Source organism: Phodopus roborovskii, unplaced genomic scaffold (genome assembly GCF_943737965.1).
Source record: "Phodopus roborovskii unplaced genomic scaffold, PHOROB, whole genome shotgun sequence".
NCBI classification, from domain to species: Eukaryota; Metazoa; Chordata; class Mammalia; order Rodentia; family Cricetidae; genus Phodopus; species Phodopus roborovskii.
The window spans coordinates 8102957-8125701 of record NW_026126482.1 but is presented as its reverse complement, the minus strand read 5'-3'; the positions used below and the strand labels follow the sequence as shown (position 1 = coordinate 8125701).

General features: G+C 40.4%; 1 protein-coding gene across 2 annotated transcripts in view; it reads right to left on the bottom strand.

Moving 5' to 3' along the window:
- Window positions 1–222: 222 nt before the first annotated feature.
- Window positions 223–22745, bottom strand: part of Uimc1 (ubiquitin interaction motif containing 1) — a 60652-nt gene continuing 38129 nt past the window's right edge. For both annotated transcript variants that reach the window (XM_051194240.1, XM_051194241.1), the window contains 6 exons: window positions 21628–21778; window positions 9286–9346; window positions 4612–4786; window positions 2378–2441; window positions 1364–1406; window positions 223–625 (listed from right to left, as the gene is read on the bottom strand). In XM_051194240.1, coding sequence (XP_051050197.1) covers window positions 427–625; window positions 1364–1406; window positions 2378–2441; window positions 4612–4786; window positions 9286–9346; window positions 21628–21778 — 693 coding nt within the window. In that variant the 3' untranslated portion in view covers window positions 223–426. The remainder of the gene's footprint in view (window positions 626–1363; window positions 1407–2377; window positions 2442–4611; window positions 4787–9285; window positions 9347–21627; window positions 21779–22745) is intronic.

Here is a 22745-nt window from a genome sequence, read left to right as displayed (position 1 = left end):
CTACTCTGCACTGGAAGAGCTCAGCTAGCACTGTAGAGAACGTGTACTGCTGTCTAGTACTACCACTGGAACAGAATTTGTGGCTGCCATGTATCTGTAGCAGCAAAAGAAAAAAACATCTGGTTTAAACAGCTAACTGTGCCTGGTATTCCCACTGGTAAAGTTCACAACAGAAACATAAAGAAAAATCTTCATATACTGAAATAAGAATTCATACAAACATAGATAAATATATTTATATTTTAACTATAAGCAAATTCAAACAGACTGTTGTAAACCAGAATACTATAAAAATCAAGATGCTGAGTGGGTACTGCTGGTGACAACGACAGGGTCAAAACTCTCACAACAAACTAGAGACCATCGTAACTAATGAACACGACCAACCCAGCAATAACGGTTCTGGTCAACCTCCAGTCAAAAAATTCAAGATTTTTTCCTCCTTCCTCTGCCTGATTTGGTCCGTGACCGGAAAGTGAATTGGTCTTTAAAATCCACTAAGCAATTTGTGGCCTCTGAAACAGGAACAAAAGACTTGATGGGAGACTCATTTAAGTTGAGCTGTGAGACAGAACTCTGCATCTCTCCGCTGCAGCTAGCCTCTTCCACCTCTGGTGAAGGTATCCTAGACAGAAAGTAAAAATTCAAGTGAGACATAGTGTGTGTATGTGTGTAATATGTCCATCCAGCTCTTAAGCTTTTTTATTTTATGTGTAAAGATGCCTGCATGTATGTCTGAATATGTCTGTATACCACATGTATGCCTGTGCCTTTCAAGGACAGAGGAGAGTCTGGCTCTCCCAGATGGCTGAAGCCACCATGCAGATCCTAAAACTGAGCCTGGGTCCTCTGGAAGAGCAGCCAGTGCTCTTAAGCACTCAGCCATAACTTCAAAGATCAGTCTGCATAGTCTGCATCTTGCCTCACAAGTACTGGGATTAAAGATGTGGCCAGCCATGCCTGGTTTAAGTTCAATATGAAGTTGGTAAGCACCAAGTATGAGCTATGCACTATATTAAATATATTAGTACACAGAATTTCTGTAATACTCTAGCCATGTTAAGTTATACCATTCGGCTTCAACAGATGAGGCTACTGGCTAAATCACATAACTTAAAGCCACAGAGACATGGAGAGACTATGGAGTCAGATCCAAATTCCCAAATCTGCTAAAATTCAGGTTTGGATGGGAATTGAATTCTTACTGCAGATGTAAGAGGGCCAACAAGTTAAAGAATTGTATTAGTTCTACAGTGATTTCTATTTTAGTGTTTTAACTATCATTCTACATAAAGACTCCAGCATCAGGGTTACACTTGCCGGAACTGCTGACAGACACACTTCAGTGCACACCCCAACTTACCTGAAGGGTCTTGCTTCTGAAGACTTGCTTTTCTTCTCTACACCTGGAGAGATAAAAGAACTAACATTAGCAGTCATAGTTTCCCACTGTCTGGTGCTTTTCATCAGGGCTATTCAAGTAGCTCAGATCTCCAATCCTTAGACCAATGGAATCTGAGCATTAGCATCCAACAGGCTCAGCTGCAGGTGAACACTTCTCAATGAATCATTTCTGAATAAATCAACTTCAGATCTCAACTCAGGCAATATGGGCTTCCAAGGGAAATCTGCCACCTGAGAGATTCATGACCTGGTGATCTAGAAGCAGGATGTGAGACATGCTTGTTTTACAGTCATCACAAAGCAAAACAGATTTGCTTGGTGGTAATAAAGTATTATAACTAGACAGCAAGCAAAAAGTTACTGTTCAATTTGCATTTGGTAAATTTTAACAATAGCAACTAACAGGAACAATAGTAACAATAGCATCTACCACACATCAAAAGCCTACTCATGGCAGGAAACACAGTGCTTGACTAGATATAATCCTTGCAATCTCTAAAGTGAGTATTACTAATGCTCCTTATGAATCTACTCTAATGCTCCCTAAATACTTCTAACACAAAGAGTAATTATTTCCTACAATTTCTTAGGAATGTAAGTTGGGACAGTAAGCTAAAGAAAGGTAACATATGAATGATTTACAAACATTTAGAAGAGGCAGTAATGTCTGCATGTGCGGACTTCCATGACTATTCCTATAGATCTATTTTCTGGCATGTTTTGCAATCTGGAACAAGTACTTCCTGGTTTAGACTCTAGGCTTTATAAAGCATTACAGCAAACCTATGATAGGTAAGAAAGTATCTTTCATCCTTCCTTGGGAGGAGACTGCCTAGGTTAAATTTCAAAGGCTGGCTGATTGGCTCCAAAACACTTTACTCATAATCCCCAACAATCAGGGGAAAGTCGAGATCTGCTATCTTCACTGGAAGGCCTACACAGAAACCCAGAAAATTGGTCTCGGGGTCTTCACCTGTGGTCTTGTGCTCAGACTGTTCCAAGAGACTGAGCAGTCTACCTTGACCTGGGCCTTTTTCCTGTGACAGAGAAAAATAAGACACAAGGGTTACTTCACGGCAAGATTTAAAACACAATTGACTTAGTGTAGTGGAATAATCTTTTTGTACACTGTGAAAAAATGTCACTCTGATTGGTTTAGTAAAAGCTGAATGGCCAATAGGTAGGCAGGGTTCCCGGGCAGAGGGTGCTACGAAGAAGAGTACAGAGACGCCAGGAGATGGGCAGTATGGAGGTAACAGGGCCATGAGACAAAAAGTTAGTAACAGAAATGGGTTGATTTAAGGAGTAAGATCTAGTTAGAAACAAGCCTAACTAAGGCTAAGCTTTCATAATTAATACAACTTTCTGTGTTGTTTTTTGTGAGCGGGTGGCCCAAAGAAAAGCCTGACTACAATTTAGCCCAGATCAAGTCTTTACCAGAAGAAAAATGTGGTGGCCCAGCTGGCATTAGGTTAGTCTTTTCTTTGTAGTAAATGAGAATAGATGAGAAGAGGAGAAACTGTAAGGAAGAGGTTACAACACCATATCAAGAACGCAGCTTTCTGGGGGGGGGGGGCGGTGCACGCCTTTAACCCCTGGACTCAGCATGCAGAAGCAGGTTGAGTTCTAGGCCAGTCAAGGCTACACAAGGAGTCCCTGTGAAAAAGAAATGGAAGAAGGAAGAGAGGGAGTGGGAGAGAGAGAGGGAGAGAGGGAGAGAGGGAGGGAGGGAGGGAGGGAGAGAGGGAGGGAGGGAGGGAGAGAGAGGGAGACAGAGAAAGAGAGGGAGAGAGGGAGAGATAGGGAGAGACTCAAGAATGGCTTCAGCATAAAATCAAATCAGTCCACAAACCACATCAAAGAGCCTCTGGGCTGGAGAATTAAGAACAGGCAACTTGTATAGGCAATAATGACAAATCAATACACCAGTGGCTGAGTGATGGAGAGCTCTTCCACGGGACTCAGCTTCAGTTCACAGCGCCCACATGCATGTATGTAAAACAGTCATATACATAAAATAAAAAGTTTTAAATATTAAAAAAAAAGGGTTTTTTGCCCTTTTTTTTTTTTTTTGGTAGCTTTTGGAGCCTGTCCTGGCACTCGCTCTGTTGACCAGGCTGGTCTCAAACTCACAGAGATCCGCCTGCCTCTGCCTCCTGAGTGCCTGTGCTACTACCACCTGGCAAGTTCTTTTTTTTTTTTTTTAATGCAATCTAATAATCCTTTATTTGAATCAGTCACAACCTCCAGCCCATACTTGTTTATTTTTACATAAGAATTAATTCCTGGCTAAGAATTAAATCCTTGCTGAATATCTATCTAACACTGTAAAATGCAGAGCATCTTCAATGCTTCTCAGAGTTAACTGATATTTTTATTTTATTGTCATCAGTGCTAAGAACACTGCTTCACATAAATACATACTACAAATTGACAGGTATATGCTTAGGGTCGTATCAGAAACTGATGGAACTTTGTCTTAATCCCAAGCCAAAATTTCATTACAAATTAACAATTCAAATAGCAGTTTTTAAAATCAAACATTCTCACAAAATACAACCAAAGATATAGTAATTTGGGAATAGGAGGATATCGTCATAAAAGTGACTGCTGTGAAAAATGAACATCTGAGTTTGGGTCCCAACACAAATTGAAAAAGCTGGCATGGTCCCAAGCAGCTACAATGCTAGCATGAAGGTTGGGGTAGGTAAAGGTAGATTCCTGGAGCTAACTGGCTAGCAAGTCTAGCTAATCAATGAACACTAGGTTCAATGAGAGACCTTGTCTCATAGGATAAGTCGGCACCTGGCATAAACATAGGTACTTGCATGGTAAAACACCATTAAAAGTTGCGCTTTCCATAATTAAACCATTATGTTTTCATCAGAGTAGAAACTCTGTATGTACTATAAAAAGCATAGCAATTAAAACTTAATTAAATTTTTAACAATTAAAAATTAATCTGAGTGGATTAGTTTGAGGCAGCATCCTTAATCTGTAAACCCCAGATCCAATGCGAGATCCTGTCTCAAAACAGGTGGATGATTCCTGAGGAATAACACCCAAGTCTGACCTGACCTCTGGCCTCCATGTATAAATGCACATACATGCATGCACACACACATGCACACCCTCCCCTTCCCAAGCACAGATCTTACACGCAGATGAACAGGGAGGACAGAAGTGTGGTTTCCCTAAAGCACGTACCTTGGGCTTCCTCAGCCGCTGCTGCTTCCCCTGCGCAGCTGCACACACTCTTGCCCTCTTACCCCCTTCAGTCCCATCTCCTCCGTCATCCCTCGCAAGCTGGAGGCAGGCCTCCACGTGGCTCTGGTACTCTTCAAGCGGGACCAGGGACTTACACAGGTAACACTTCTCCTTCCTGGGCAATCAGAAGAGGGTGGGAGGGATGAGAGGGAAGGCAGTTCCAAGTTGTCTTTTTACATCTCAGAGATGTCTGCAGAGGAGACTTGTCAACCAATGCAGGTTCACTCAGTGGGATCACCATTAAATTAACCCTGTGCCAATCACAGGGACTAAGTGATTAGCAGTTCTCCCTGGTTGTGTCTCTGTAGCCTGCTGTCGAAGCAGTGGGGTGGTAATAAAATCAGTTCTTCTAACTATCTCAAACAATGCTGGTTGCTCCTCAGACATAGAACAGTCTGTCAAACTCTTCTGAAATTAAGTGCAATCGTTTCTTCAAAGAGAAGTTAAGATTCCAACAGAAAAGGGAGCACCAAAAGCATTAAGTCAATAGTGCGAGTCTTACCATAGTGGATGGATTTGTTCGGCTAGTAAATCAAGTCTGTCTATATGCTAACGCCTTAACCCTATAACCTGATGCATCAACTAGGAAGTTACTAAAGCATGTGGCTGGCTCTGCCACAAGTTTTTGCACAATAACATAGTTACTGTCATCTTTTTATAACAATATCATTTAGAGAAAGGAAAGATTGTTCTTGATGTATCAATGAAGACAGAACTGTGGGAGTTGGTGAAGAATACTTATTAACGATTTTCTCTGTGGTCAGTTCCTTTCAACATAATTTCTCAATTAATTCTTCAGCCCCTCTGGTTATTACAACTAATAAATATCAGAACTCATAGCTGACTCATAAGTTCATCTTAAACTTCCTTTTTGACCATTACTATTCAGTAACTATGGTAAAGATTTGCTCTATAAAAGATTTTCTCTAAAGGACAATAACAGAAATAAGATCTACTCAATTACCTGGAAGAATGTGAGTAAAACTCTACCTTATGAGAAAGGTTAGATCAGTGTATCTTCAAAGTTTGTCAACTACTGCAAAAGGCACTATTAATTCTTACTATTAGATTAGTACAAAAGTAATTTTGTTTTCTGCACTGTTGAAATTTGTCATCTGATAATAAAATATACTCTCAAATATAGTTATGATATACATCATTTTAATGTACATTTTTTACTTTATTGGTTTTTGTTAACGGCATATTACTTGTTTTTATTTATTTTATAATATGGAAATGGGGTGAAACAAAAACTTGAGCAGTTTTCTTATTTGGCAAAATAGGTGGTAAAACAGCTGAAACAATTTGAAACCAACAGGTTTTTGGCCCAGGAACTGATAAGGGACATACAATACAGTGGTTGTTCCAGAGCCGTAAAGGTAAGGAGCTTGGAGCTCAGCCACAGGAAGACAGTGAGCATCAGAGGAATTCTCTTATTGACTCAAGAAGCCGGTGTTGGTGGCTCACATCTTTAATCCCAGCATTCAGGAGGCAAAGGCAGGAGGATCTCTGTGAGTTCAAGGCCAGCCTGGTCTATAAGAGCTGGCTCCAGTACAGGCTCCAAAACAATACAGAGAAACCCTGTTTTGGGGGGAAAAAGTTGCCAAAGAGTTCAATGTGAATGAACCATGCAAGCTGTTCAAGCATTTGAAGCACAAAATTGGAAAGGTGAAAAGATTTTGTAAGTGGGTATCTCATAACTGAACTGGGAAAAAAAGAAAATTCAAGTTGTTCTGAACTGTGATCCCTCTTATTCTACAGAACAACAAACCATTTATTATGATTGTGACATGTAACAAAAAGTGAATTGTGTATAACAACTATCGATGACCAACCGGCTCAGTGCCTGGATCAAGAAGCTCCAAAGCACTTGCCACAATGCAACAAAATAAGGCTGGCCGGGGTAACTGCTTAGTGGTCTGCTGTCGATCTGATACACTGCAGAGCCTGAATCAGCCAGCAGTGGCCAACAGAAAAAGCCCAAATTCACCTCCAGGATACCAAATGGCATAAGGTACAACCAACATTTCAAAAGTTGAACAAATTGGGCTACAAGATTCTGTTTTATTTATCTGATCTCCTTCTAATCAACTACCACTTTTTCAAGCATCTTGACAATTTTTTGAAGGAAAATGCTCTATAATCAGAAGATTGCAGAAAATGCTTTCTATAGATAAGAGGTGCCCCCCCCCCAGTTCCTCTCTCCTGCTGTTCCTGTCCCGAGAGGCTGGTCTCCAGCCACCCCACCCCCATCTCCTTTCCCCTTTTTATGATCACTTTTCCCTAATAAAAAAGGAAAGAGAAGGAACTTGTCATTAATCTGAGTTCAATCCCTGGAACCCATATGGAGAAGAGGAAATCAGTTCCTACACGTTGTCTGCTGACCTCCACACACAATTTGGGAGGTGGGAGAGGAAAACAGATACTTTCCAAGAGTTCCTCAAATCCTGAAACATGGTTTTGTACACTACAGAAAGAAACAAACATTTTTCACTGGCAAAAATGCACTGACTATAAAGGTTCCTATTTTGATTAACCTATTTTGATCTAAAATCCCAGTTCCTTTGGAATAACCTAACATACAAAGACAGCAGCACGACAGGGAAGACCTGGACATTTAAAGTCAGGCAGACTTTGACTTGTTACTGTTGGCCACATGACTTAGTTACAAATAACCTACCTTTATTGGGAAAGGAAGGAAGGAAGGAAATGAAAAGTCACTGAGGGCATAGTTCAGCAGCTGACTGCTTGCTTAGCTCACACAAGGTCCTGTATAAATCAATGCCACCCCACTGTTTATTATAAAGTAAATGAAGTATCTACAATGACAACTGGCATATGATGTCAGGTCTCATTAAACAACTAATACTTTAAGTGCTATCTCAGATACATCTTATTAGATACTGAATATAAACAAAAATGAAAACAAGTGTCTTGTCCAAGAACACAGTTGCAAAACAAACTTAAGCAATATGAGGATATTGTCCAAGAGGTCTATATTAAAGCAAGATCCCAGAGAAGGAAGAAGTTGTTAGTTGTACTAAGTTACAGTTAGATAGTAATAGGGAGTTCTGATTTACTATTATATAGTGGGGTGATTACATTTTAACAAGCTAGAAGAGTCTTTAATGTTTTTACCACAAAGAAATGATGAATGAATAGATGTTTAGCCTGATTTTAAACATTACAAAATGTACACATGACTCAAACATTGTATGGGACTCCATTAATTTGTACAAGCTTAATGGAATTTTCACACATTAGTTTTTAAAATGGAGATCATGATAAAAAATCGTAACTTGTCAAAATACAGAGAATGGATGATTGTGGGAAGCCCAGCCCTAAAGGATATATCTACAATACAATTCCTGAACCTATGGCTCAGGGAACATCATGGAAGAGGGGACAGAAAGATTTTAAGAGACAGAGGAAGGCTGGAGAGATAGCTCAGCAGTTAAGAGCCCTGGCTGCTCTTCCAGAGGTCCTGAGTTCAAGTCCCAGAAATCACATGATGGCTCACAACAATCTCTAGTGGAATATGATGCCCTCTCTTCTGGCATAAAGGCATACATTCGGATTAGAACTCTCACATTAGGATAGAACTCTCATATACATAATCTTTTTTTGTTTCTCTGTGCAGCCCTGGCTGTTCTGGAACTCTCTCTGTAGATCAGGTTGGCCTTGAACTCACAGATCCACCTGTGTCTCTGTGTCTGCCTCCCAAGAACTAGTATTAAAGATGTGTGCCTCAGCCACCACCACCTGGCCAGTTTCCTAAAAGCTACACCTACGATATCTCAACAACATGACACAGAGAGAAACCTATACAAAGAACTGCAGTCAACGAACGACTACTTAGAGATAAAGAATTAATCTTTCCTAGGGATCAGCCCCAAAGGTTATCTAATACCAGTGGTCAGCCTAGAAATCACATACATACAAGTGATGCTCACATGCTCAGCAGGTTGTATTTATGTGCGTCTGTGTCTATGCACAAGCATAACAATAATAATCAAAGAAAAAAGGACATAAATTGGAGAGGGAGAAGAGGGAGACACGGGGAGTTGGAAAGTGGAAGGTGGAAAGTATGTATATATTTTAATGAAAACAAAATTTTAACGAAGAAAAAAAACCCTGAAATCAAAAGTTTCTGCCTAATAATTCGCCATTCTAACACACTGTTAGAAATGCATTTGTTTTCAGGAGGCAGCCTCTATACCTAACTAACCCCTTCCTCAGAAGGTTCTCTTAGTCGAGCTACAACCCACATCCCAAGGAAGTCTTCTATATTGCTCAACCTCTTGCAACTCAACTTCTATATGACATTGCAAAATGCTCACTGCTTCCCCAAAGCACTAAACACCAATATATAAACTCAAAGCAAACAGAGGCCTAAGAGTAGTGCAGACGCAGGGTCATTTTAATGTACTGAAAAGTAATAGATGGGACGTGTACACTGAATAAACTATTAATAAGAAAAAGAAATACAAGCTTTCAAACAATAAAGGAAGGATGGGCAACCAAAGAAATATGGTAATAGGAAGTGGTCTCTTCACTCAGTGCAAGTAATGGTGTGTTAGACAAGAATATGATGAATGCATTGTGCCTACTTACTTGTTGACGTCCAGGGCAGTCTCACGTTTGTTCTTGGCCTCTCTTTGTCTCCGAGTCAACACTTCCCATTTATAAAAAAGAAAGGAAAAGGAAAGAAAAGGAGAGAATTTAGAAAACTTACCAGTTCATGAAAAACCTAGCCTGTGAATTACTTGAATTTTCAGCTTGTATAATCTGGGTTATACCAGATACTGAATCAATTAGGTTGCAGTTAAGTACTTGCCATACAAGCATCAGGACCTGAGTTTGATCCCTAGAACACATGTAAAAAACAGGATATGGTCAGGTGTGATGGCACACACTTTTAATTCCAGCATTTGGGAATCCAAGGCAGGCAGATCTCTGTGAGTTCAAGGGCAGTCTGATCTCTGGAACAAGTTCCAGGACAGCCAGGGCTCCACAGAGAAAGGGGGACCTCTCTTCCCCTTTCTGTACTCATATTTTTGTTATGTCCATGTGTATGAAGGCATGTGTTTCTTTTTCCTTCTTTATTTCAACACGGAGTCTTGCTATGCAACCCAAGCTGTTCTAGAACTTGCTATGTATATGTAGCACATGTTGGTTTCACCTTGTATTCCTGACCTTCCTGCCTCTGCCTCTTAAGTGCTGGGATGACACTGCCCTCAAACCCTGATACCTGAGTTGAGCCCCAGACTATTGCGGTAAATAAGGATCAGGATAAACAAATAGGCCGAATAGATGTTTATTCAGGGAGAAATAACTTACAACCTAGACAGATGAACACCAGGAAATTCAACCCAATCCTCTCCTGTCCGAGTCACGCCAGAAAGAGAGAGCCTTTCCTGGCCCCCTCAGACCTCCTTCCACAGGTCACTTCCACCCATGGCTCCACCCCCCAATGGGTGTGGTCAGTGCCACAGAAGGAGACAAAGTGAATATCCCACTACACCAGACTCTATCACAGGACCCACTCTGTGGAAGGAGAGAACTGAATTTCCACTAGCTGTCCTCTGATCTCCACATATGTGGTAGATGTTCATGCTTCCCTAGTCCCCATTCAAATATGCACACATACTACTCATATTTAAAATTAAATTGAATACCAAAGTACATTTAACATGGTAAAACATATAAAGGTCTTTTGAAGCTGATTAATCATGCAACTAACTCAGCCAGAGACTCGTGTCAAGGCTGCCTTCGCTCACCTTGAGCTTCAGTCACAGTTATTTTTCTCATCACATTTTCACTTAATAAACTCTAGTTCTCTCAGGTGCTAGCCTCAACAATTTTATTTTATTGATAACTTCCAACTCAAAACACCCACATAATTATGTAATTATGTTGATAGTTCCTAAGTAAGTCCTTATAATCCCCCCTCCTCCCACAAAAAAAAAAAAAAAAAAAAAAGAGAAAACAGATATGATTGGGTCCATTTTAACAATGGTACATTTAAAACCTTAGAGATCTCAAGCTTATAAATTACTCCCCTGGAACATGATTTATGATAGACTCCACAGCCAGGATTGGCAATGCTGAAGACCTCTCATCCCTGCTCAGGCTGTAGTAGTTTCCAAGTTTAGAAATAAGAGTGCCTATTGTTTATTTCATTGTGATACTGGGGATTGAACTTAGAACCTCAATAATATGAGGTAAATTCCCTACCACTATGTAACATTCTTAAGTTTCTTTCTCAGAGGTACATTTGAATGTTCAACTCTTGCCCTTAACATACAGTGCTTGTGTGTGTGTGTGTGTGTGTGTGTGTGTGTATGTGTGTGTGTAAAACTAATTTGCCTAATTTTAAGCACTGATTTGTAGCTCTCGATCCTACAGGAAAGCACTGTTGCCTAACACTTTTTACCTGTTCGGCATACTCGTTTGCTTGCCCATCTTTCATGGTTTTTCAGTCTTGCCACCACCATTCTTGACTATTTTAGTATTTTTCGTAATTGACAACACTAAGTAACTGTGATGTCATCTTTGCAATGAGAAGGCTAACACTAATACACCCTAGCACTTAAAACTTAGATTCTTTCCAGTTTAACATCTTGTCTACAATGGCCTTTAACAAAGACTGAGGCCATTCAGACTGGTGGATTCGGTTACTTACATTTCTTAGACTGCTTCAGTCTGATTTTCAAGACCTTAACTCTCCAGGGTAGAATTCATGTAGTGTCCTTGAATTGACTTTTCTGTTTCATTATGAGTAAATCATGCATTTTTTTTTTTTTTGGCAAGAGTATTACAGATGTGCTGTTTCTCATTTTATTCTATTATATGATCTCTAATTTAGATTTTCCCTATTATTATGAAGTTGATATTGATCACAAGAGCAATTATGTGCTGTGTCTTTCCTCTATATATTTACTTTTGTAATAGTTGTTTTGTGGGGAGGTAATCTGTGACTGTAAATATCTGTTTCTCATCAAACTTACAATGTAATCATTTACTAGTATCCATGTGGATTAATGGTTCTTCAATTTACTTAATGAGTTATAAGTTACTGATAACATTTTATATTAATTTTTATTTATTTTAGTAAATTAAATTTTTGAGAATTAAAAAAAACTAGATTGCCTAGTGTGCCTAGTTTGCTCAATATCTTTCCTCATAAAGTAAACATTATTCATATAAAACATTCTTTTTTATCAATACTACCACCCTAAAGAAAAGTTTATACCGAAAACACACATTTATGTAGAAATGAAAGTCCAGAACTATTAGATTTCTTTGATTCCTCAATCTATCATGAACTGAACAATTCAGAAGCCACAGAAAAAGTAACTGACCTAATTCCTATTAACCCTTACATTTACAAGTCAATCAGTGGTTTTTGTTTTATTTATTTATTTGTTTATTCCAAACAGGGTCCCACTGTGATGTACTGAAACTCACTATTATAGACCTGGCTGAGAGATCCCACCTGCCTCTGCCTCCAAGTGCTGGGATTAAAGGCGTGGGCCCCATACCCAGCCCTCAATCATGTCTTTGACAGCTTAAATTTTTGTTTAAGCAATTTGCCATAGAGTTTTGTTACCTGTCTTTTTATTATATTTAACCCATTTATTTTGTGTGTACATACGTATATACACGGTCAAACGTGTGAGTACATTTGTGTGGTGATATGCATATGAAGGTCAAAGGACAAGAGCTTTATGGGAGTTGGTTCTTCTCCACCACATGGATCTTGGGGATTGAACTTAGATCCCTAGGCTTCATAGCAGCACATTTACCCACTGAGTCATCACAATGACACTAAGTTGTAGTTAGGGTTTTCATTGCTGTGGAGACACCATGACCATTGGAACTCTTATAAAGGAAAACATTTCATTGGGACTGGCTTACATTTTCCGGCTTAGCCCATTATTGTCATGGAGAGAAGCATGGCAGTGTACAGGCAGACATAGTGCTGAAGAGGTGGGCAACAGGAAGTGAACTGTGTACTGGGGTAGTTTCAAAACCCTCCACCACGGTGATACATTAACAAGGTCGCACCTCCTAGGAGTTCCCCTCCCTATGGGCCAAGCATCCAAACACATGAGTCTATAGGGACATACCTATTCAAAGTACCACACGTTATATGTAAAACTTTAAAATAACTTTTTTGTCTTTGCAATAGTGGACATTGAACTTAGGGTTTTATACATGCTCCTCCACTGAACTGTACTTTTAACTTCTAGACAGACAAGTTCTTATTAAGTTGCCCAGGCCAGCTGACCTTGAACTTAACTGTAATCCAAGGCAGGCCTTGAACTTGTGTTCTCGATTCCTTGTCCTTTTGAGTAGCTCAGAGTTACATGCTTTGACCATCATACCTGGTTAGACTTTTAAAGTAATATCTATCTTCTGACTGGTGAATTATAGCTTATCTACCCTGAGACAATCTCAGCTTACCAAGATGTTTTCTCAAAGCACTATTTATAACAATGAAAACTAAACAAGCCAATGTTCAAAAACAGGATTAACTTAGGCAAGAATACAAAAGAAGGGGGCTGGAGAGGTGGCTCAGCAGTTAAGAGCACTGACTGCTATTCCAGAAGTCCTGAGTTCAATTCTCTGCAACCACATGGTGACTCACAATCATTTGTAATAAGTTATGGTGCCCTCTTCTGGTCTGCAGGCATACATGCAGACAGAACACTATATACATACATAATAAATTGTTTTAAAAAAGCACACAAAAGAAATAACAAAATAAAATATACCAAAATGTTAAACATAAGCTGGAGTGGTGAGGCAGCATTTTTTTTCTCATTATACCATTCTATATTGTCAAAGAGCATGTGCCAATTTCATAATTTTAAAAATTACGTATATTTAAAGTACCCTAATAAAGCATACAAAGCCCATATTAATGGACAATGAATACAGCTGGAGTGGAGTTTTCTAAGAGACTGATTTACTGATTAATCTTTTTTCCCCTCTGAGACAGGGAACTCCCTTTGTAAGACTAGTTTAGCCTCAGACTCATAGAGATGAGCCTGCCTCTGCCTCCCAAGTGCTGGGATTAAAGGAGTGGGCCACCATCACCCAGCACCAGCTAATCTTAAAATCAGAAAAAGACCAGCAGACAGAGTGTGCCTCATAGCTTAATTTGATGATGAGATTTACAATATCATCTATGAAACACACTTGAAAGAAGACAAAAACACCTGAGGTGAATCTGACCAAGCCTCAAATCCAATTAGTAGTTTCCAGAAATTATACTCTAAAACAAGAGAAACATGTTAAAGTATAGCCAGCAAAATGCAGTAAGAAAAAAACTGTTTTTTGTTTTTTCTTTTTTGTTTGGAATCAGGGTCTTATGTATTCCAGGCTGGCCTCAAGCTCACTGACCTTGAACTTCTGATTCCAGGGAGGAAGTTCTAAAACACAACGAGCTTTACTTAATAAATGAAGTACAATGGAAAGCCCAGGTGGCAATGAGCATTCAGAAGATAATTAAGAGGTATCAACCTCTGTCTAGATCCCGGATGATTAGTATGATGAGAATGGCAATGAAATTGGGATTGTAACAGCAAACCACACATGTAGCAGCGTTTTTCTCTTCCCTCCCCTCCCTTTTTCCTTTTTTTCTTCTTTCTTTTTCTTTCTTTTTGTTCTCTCTCCCTCCCCTCCCCCTCTTTCTTCCTTTCTTTTTTTTAAGATAAGCTTTTATTATGTTGCCCTGGCTGGCCTGGAACTCTCTATAGACTAGGTTGGATTTCTGCCTGCTTCTGCCTCTCAAGTCCTGGATTAGAAGCATGCACTACCACACAATGTCTGGGGCTATACTTTTATAGATAGTCTTTATCTTTTAGACATGAACACTGAAATATTTGTAGATGAAAAAGTATTCTAGAAAACTGCTTCAAAATGCTTTAATGGAGAAGGGGGTGAGAGATCACAGTACATATAAAAATAGATTGGTCTTATAATGATGATTACTCAAGTTGAGAGATGTGTTTAAAAGAGTTCATTATAGCCCAGGACTCAGGAGGCAGAAGAAGGTAGAGCTCTGTGTATTTGAGGCCAACCTGGTCTACAAAGCAAGTTCCAGGACAAGTGAGAACCCTGTCTCCAAAAAACAAAACCACCACCACCACCAACAACAACAACAACAACAACAAAAGGAAGAAGACTGGATCACACGTAGGAATTTTTCTGTTTCCCCAAATGCTCCATAATAAAGATGTACTAATTTAAAAACTGAGACATTAAGTCCATCACCCATACTACATTAAAAAGAAACAGTAAAGGGGCGGAGAAGTCTTCTTTACAGAAGAATGTCAGCTAATCAATGGAGAAGTGGCAGGACTACAAACCCATCATTAGCACCGCGATAAGCAACCAAAGTAACATTATCAGTGGGCACAGAATCCTCTGCGCTCACACTGGGAAAGGAACCAAGCCCGTAAGCTGCTCTCTCGCCGCGCACTCGTGGGGCTTAGTGGCCCTTTCATTCCCTAGTAAGTAAATGTAACATAAAAAAAAATGTTAAAATATTTTGGGTGGACAATATTTTGAAATGGAGTATTTATATAGCTTCAATATCATAAAAGTGTGACTAGAACCTAAAGTAAACCAGTTTTTACCTGCTGATATTCCTTCTGTACACAATACTTCTGAGTGTTAAACAGGCTATTGCATTTTTCTTTTTTCTTTTAATTTTTTGAGACAGGATTCCTCTGTGGCTTTGGAAGCTGTCCTGGAATTAGCTCTTGTAGACCAGGCTGGTCTCGAACTCACATAGATCCGGCTGCCTCTGCCTCCCGAGTGCTGGGATTAAAGGCATGCGCCACCAACACCCAGTGGCTAATTTATTTTTCAAAGGTGGGAATAAGCACATCTGACAGAAGAAAACTGCTGAGAGAAATACTGAGCAGGATACGGTGTTGCTATTCTCACTTGGATGGAGGAGGGAAATGAAGCTGAGAGGCACAAGGTGCTTAAAATTCTACATGGCTTACAAGGCTCCCAGGGGTTAGATAAACAGCAGACAAGGTGAACCTGCCTCAAGTTGAGCAGGGAGCTCCAGGGATGAGCATTCTATGAGTGGGCATCCATTTCCATCCATGATACAACTATACAACTGCCTGAGAGTCACTCAGGCTCCTATTACATAACTCTCAAAGCTCACTGGATCACCAAACTAGACTTGAATGGGATCATTTTTTTTGGTCTGTTGTTGATGTCCTATCTGGGGTTTACATCTCTCCAAGAAAATTCACACAACACTAGCTCTTCAACTACAACAAAGAGTCATGTTAAAAACAAGATGAGAACAAAGATACTTGAGATCCTAAGTGGACATGATGCACCTGGCCAGTCAATCATTCCACACACCACATCAAACACCAGCTTTAAACTATGTCATGGCACACGCCTATACTCCCAGCTCTCAGAAGGCTAGGGCAGGAAGACTGCCACAGGTTCAAAGCCAACCAGGCTGCAAATTTGCAGTCCTCTGGCCTTGGCCTACACACTCATCTAAAATGTATCTCAATATTTACACCTAGAAAGCACAATATAGGAAACAGAAATAAACGAACAAATAATTTTCAAAGCTGAAAAAAAAAAAACCTTCTTGAATTATGACCCATGGGCTCAAGTTGTATGCATCACTCTATCGCCTTCCTCAGTACCCACACTACTATCATATTTGATTGCTGCTCTTTTCTGTCAAGTTTTATGGGCTTGTATTTAAATGATCTATGTTATCTTACACTAGTATCCCTTTCTTTTAAGTCTTCAATCACATTTTCCTCTGAAACAACACAGGATCTTCTTTGTATGGCTGTGAGTAGTTTTAGCAGTGTATTACAACTATTTATGTGCATTTCTTACCTACTCAACTAAACCATGATTCCCATGAGACCAGAGGTTATGTCTGATTTGTGTATCTCCCCACATCACCTAAATCACAATTTTTTTTTTTTTTTTACTATTAGACCTATCCTATTTTTCAACTGTTAAAATTTAGAACAGATTATAGCAATACTTTTTGGTTGTGAGCCTAGCCTTTAATGGCTGAGCCATCTCTTCGTTGGTGGTGCACACGTTTAATCCCAGCACTCAGGAGGCAGAGGCAGGTGGATCTCTGTGAATTTGAGGTCAGCCTGGTTTACAGAGTGAGTTCCAGGACAGCCAGGGGTATTTCACAGAGAAATCCTGTCCCCAAATGAGACATGAAGTAATTCATAGTTGCAGCTAGCATTTATTAAATATCTAGGCATAATGCTTTATGTATCTACCCAGATACATAATAAAGTGTCTAAAATTCTCATGGCCCCACTGTTAGACTAATTTTTAAGTGAGGAGCCTGGTTCTGAAAGAGGTATATATTAGTCTACTGGCAAATATTACTGATAAACTGTAAACCCAGACCTGCCTACCTCCAAAGCCCACATTTCATCCACTCGGTCATACTGCCCAAAACACAATTAACTCTCTTCCCCCAGCTTTACCCTTGTCCCCCATTCTAATACTCTATTATCCCACAGCAAACTTAGTGACCTTTAAAATTGCCATCCTCAGCTTAAACGTTCATTCTTTCCTTAAGTCAAACTCCTTTTTACAGCTAAGAGCTCTGTGATCTATCCACCTGCTCCTCCCTAGTTATTTCTCTAGTCTCTTAGCTCATTCTCATTTGCTGCACTCCACGGGTACTCAAGCCAGTTCCCATGAGAGTCTTTGGAGTACTCTTTTTGCCTCTCTGTCTCTAACCACCTTAGTTAGGGCTTCTGTAGCTGGGGTAAGACATCGTGACTTCAAGCAACTTGGGGAGGAAAGCGTTTATTTCAGCTTCAGTTCCACACCACAGCCTGTGACGAAGGTAAGTCAGGGCCCGAGCCTAGTGGCAGATGTCATGGAGGAATGCTGCTTACTCTTCATGGCTTGTTCAGCGTGCTTTCTTACAGCAGCCAGGACCACCAGACAAGAGGTGGTATTGCCCACAATACGCTGGGCCTCCCACATAAGTCATCAACCAAGAAAATGGACCACAAACTTGCCCAGTCTGGTGGGGACATTTTCTCAACTGAGGTTTCCTCTTCCCAAATAACACTAGCTTTTGTCAAGCTGACATAAAACTAGCTAGCACAGTAACATATTCTCTCCTGTGATAGCTATTCTCAGTTGTTAACTTGAGTACATCTGGAATGAACTACATTCCAGAAAGTGGAGGGCACACCTGTGAGAGACTTTTTTGCTTGGTTTGAAATGGGTGAATCTACTTTTAGTCTGGGTCTTTGGTGTAGGAATCACACACCTTCGATCCAGATCTGAGGAGGGAAGACACACCTTTAATGTGGGCCACACCTTCTGCTGGGAGCCTATGTAAGGATATAGGAGCAAAGAGCTTTTGCTCTTTGCTTGCTTTCCCTTGCCTTGCTAGTACATCCACTCCTCCACTGGCTTAGAGCCTCCGTGTTTGGGATTCCAGCATATGCTGAAGATAGCTGCGTCATCCAGAACTGGATCTTGGACTTTCCACTCTCAGCCAACCATTGTTGGATTAGATGGACTGTAGCCTGTGAAGTCACCCCAATAAAGCCCCTTCCTATATAGATTCACTGGACATATTCTGTTGCTCCAGAGGACCCTGACTAATATATTTTCTCATCTTAAAACTCCCTCACTTCCTCTAAGTCTCTACTCAAATGCCACTTTTTTTAATTAGTACCTTTTTATTTTATGTGATTGACTTATTGCCTGAATGTATGCACGTGACTTCAGAGGTCAGAAGACAGAATTAGGTGCCCTAGGACTGGAGTTACAGATGGTTATAAGCCACAGTGCAGGTGCTGGGAATTAAACACAGGTCCTCTGCAAGAGCAGCAGATGCTCTTAACTGCTGAGCTAACTCTGCAGCCCCAAAATGCCACCATCTTAAATGGGACCTTTCTGACAACTATTTTAAATTGTACATCTGTTCTCTATTCCCTCCTTGTGCTTTGTACTTTTTCCCCCTAAAATATTTATCCCCAGACTAGAGAGACAGGTTAGGCAGTTAAATACCACACAAGCATGAGGGCATGAGTTTAATACCCAGAGCCCACATAAAAAGTTGGGTATGATGTTGTATGTTAGTAATACTAGCACTAGGGAGGTGGAGAGAGTAGGATCCCTGGAGCTCACTGGCCAGTCAGCCATAGCCTAAACTGTCAAGCTGAAAAACCTTGTCTCAAAAAACAAAGTGGATGGCTCCCAAGGAATAACACCTGAGGTTGCCCTATGGCCTCTATATATATGCACACACACATACACATCCACACCAACACAAAATAAATTTTAAAAATTTATCACCACTTGACATGTTGCTTTCTTATGTTTTTCTGGTTTATCTTCCATCACTAGAATGTACACTCCATGAGGGTAGTGACTTTTCGTATTAATTCAATGAATCTGATATACAGTAGGTATTGATACAAACTTGCTGAATAAGTAAGTCGGGAGCTTTATTTTTCCTAAGTGTTTATATAAAAATGATCTCCAATGTATTTTCCAGAAAATAAATACAGAGGCAGCTTGCTTTTGTTCTAGTTTGGATCAACATAGTGAATCTTACCGAATGCAAATAAAACTCTTAAACAACATTCAATTGTATAGTTCTAATCGGATAACCATGTCACTTAAATAAACTGAGCACACCAGCCAGCTTAACCACACTGTAGTATTGTAATCAAATAAAACTTACAGCAAAGTTAATCAGACACATCTTTGATGACATGCATAATTGTTATTGTGCTGCACGGTAACTAGGCATAAATGGTAGACATTTCATGTAAACGACGCTAATTACTATTCCTGTTATACAGCCAAACCAAGCATGTCTAGGATCAGCTTCAAAGAGAAACAGAAAGGAGGAAGAAATCCTGGTACTTGGCTCTGAGGGGTAAGAACTCTCTTGCTCTACTCCCCGGGAATTAGGCAAATGGTCTCCAGGCTCGGTTATGTGGCTTATTCCCATTCTCAAGATGGGAAACTTTCCCTCCAAGATTTAGAAACTACTTTGAGAGGAACAAGAAACAACCACTAATTTCCATCTCTAACAAGGAAGATGTGGGCACAGGCAAACTGATGGAAACTAAGAGATCAAATTTATCAAGTATCGAAAAGAAGGTCACGCACACTGGTATTTCACAAATTCCCTCATCCCCCAGCTCACCTAGATCCCCAAATTGCTCCCAAGAAAACACAGGAGCGAGCAGACGATGGGATGGTTCCAGTGAGGGTTCCATTCTCTAAAATCTGCTAAAAGGTCTAAAATGCCAGCTGTCACAGTCCAGGCTAACCCCAGCCTATCTAGGACAGGGTCCCAATTCTCTGCCCTTTGTCCCGCTATACTCATTTCAGGGATATTCACTTAGGTATAAACCATGCACTCTAATCAACTGGAATTACTTTCCTGAGTAAAAATTTACTTTCCCAGTAAGATCACAAACTCTTGGTGGCAGAAACTTGTTTTAAAATTTCTCTAGTAAACCACATAAAGGATTACTACCAATTTTTAAAAACCTGTTCCAGGGGCTGGAGATGGCTTGGTGACTAAAGGTATTCACTGAACAATCATGAAGGCAAATTTTGGATCCTAGTACCCATGTAACAAGCTGGGCCTCCCACAAGTGCCTCTGAGCAGGGAGAAGAGGAGCAGTGGAGTTTGCTGAAGTCTAGTCTAGCTGAGAAAATGTGAGCCCAATGTTCGGAGAGACCCTGCCCCAAAGGAAGAGGTGGAGAGGACTAGAGAAGGGTATTCAATGCCCTCTGTACGTGTGGGATCCAGGGGTCAGAGTTAGGTCATCGGGTTTGGTGGCAGATGACCTTACCCACTGAGCCACTTCACCTGCTTGGGATCTGAGATATGACATGGATGGTAAGCAGAGAAATTCAGTAGAATTATTAGTCTACTACTAATTAGGGATGGGCACTCCTGAATCTGTAGGGTCATGGATGCCTGGGCTGCCAACTCATGTACCACCCTTGTGGATGAGCCAAATGGTCCTTTCTGGAAATTTTAACTTATAAAATACTTCACAAATATACAATTTCAGATTTAAATACATCTAAGGTGTAAAAATCAAGCGGCACTAAGAAGGTTGCAACACTTCCAATTACCTAAGGCTTACATTTCATTTGTGTGCTGGATCATGGAGAGCCAGTCATGCTGACACTAACTTACAGGTTAAAAGCATAAGACAGAAAGGCAGAATCTGGATGGAAAATCAAGGGATATGATTAACAAGTATATTTTCTTGGTCAACATCTCAGATACACTATATCAAAACTATGGCTTTGGTATACTTAGAAAGGTGACAGATAGTTTCAGCATAACCCAGCAAAGACATCAGGGACACATTTATAAATTAGGAACAGTTTTAACACCTATCTCTAAGTGGAATGTCTATTGAATAAACCACAAGACATTTCTTTTAAATAAAAAATTGACCATGCTAGAACTTAAGTACCTTAGGAGTCTCAATATTTAAAGATATAAGCTGAAATGCAATGTCTACTGCAGTGTATTACCTTTTCAGCTATTCACAGTGAGGAGCAAATGAACATTAAGAGGAAAGGTTTTTCCTTTACCTTTTCCCAAGGAACTTGGTACAAGGTAATAGATCTACTAAGGACAAGGAATACGAATATACTAGAAACAACAGCAACTATGAGGATAGAGCTATTTCTCCTGCACTGTAATATATAGGATTACAAAAGCATTGTGCAAAAAAAGTTAAGAGTTACCCTGTCAGCTGGGTATGGTGGTGCCCACCTTTAACCCTAGCATCAGAAGGCAGAGGCGAAGGATCTCCATGAGTTTCAGGCCAGCCTGATCTACACAATGAGTTCCAGGCCAGCCAAGGCTACATGGTGAAAGCCTGTCGCTACACGGTGAGTTTTTACCTGTTTGCTGCTCCACCAGGCCATTGCAGTACATGGCATGTTGCTCAATCTTTGTGGGAAGAAAGTCTTGTCCACACAGAGGGCAGGGCACCCGGGCACTAGATGAGAATGCAGGAGTGGGATTTGCTTTCTCACCATCTCTATTATCAGCCTGAAGAGCATGGGAAACAATTGTAAGTAGCAGCTTTAGTTCAAGTATTTTCCCCCAAAGAACAAGACACATATCCACATTTTAATTACTTTCAGAGAAACACCACCTATCAATTTATACCACATTCAAATTCAACTTAAAGCCTAAAGAAGTCATTAGTTAAGCCGGGCGGTGGCGCACACCTTTTATCCCAGCACTCAGGAGGCAGAGGCAGGAGGATCTCTGTGAGTTCGACGAGGTCAGCCTGGTCTATAGAGCGAGTTCCAGGACAGGCTCCAAAGCCACAGGGAAAACCTGTCTCAAAAACAAACCAAATCAAACAAACAAACAAAAAGAAGTCATTAGTTAAGACAACCAGTTTTACGAAGTCTCGTAAGTCGTCTCTCCTGCTTCTACAGTTGCCAGCACAGGCGGGGAAGTTTGGGTGTCGGCTCTCTCCTTCCTACCTGTTGAGGTAAGGTCTCCCTTGTTCCTACCGCATGTCCCAGACAGGCTGGCTGTCTTGGTTAGGGTTTCTCTTGCTGTGATGAAACACTATGACCAAAAGCAACTTGGGAAGGAAAGGGTTTATTTCTGCTTATAATTCCATATTACAGTTCATCATCAAAATCATCAAAGACAGTCAGGGCAGGAATCTGGGGACAGGAGGAGTGCTGCTTACTGGCTTTCTCATCATGACTTCTTCTGTCTTTGTTTGTTTGTTTGTTTGCTGTTTTGGCTTTTGAGACAGGGTTTCTCTGTGTAGCTTTGTAGACCAGGCTGGCCTTGAACTCACAGAGATCAGCCTGCCTCTGCCTCCCTAGTGCTGGGACTAAATAGAGGCATGCACCACCACCGTCCAGCAAAAATTCTTATCTTAAAAATAAAGATATTTCGGGCTGGAGAGATGGCTCAGAGGTTAAGAGTACTGACTACTCTTCCAGCGCGGTCCCGAGTTCAATTCCCAGCAACCACATGGTGGTTCACA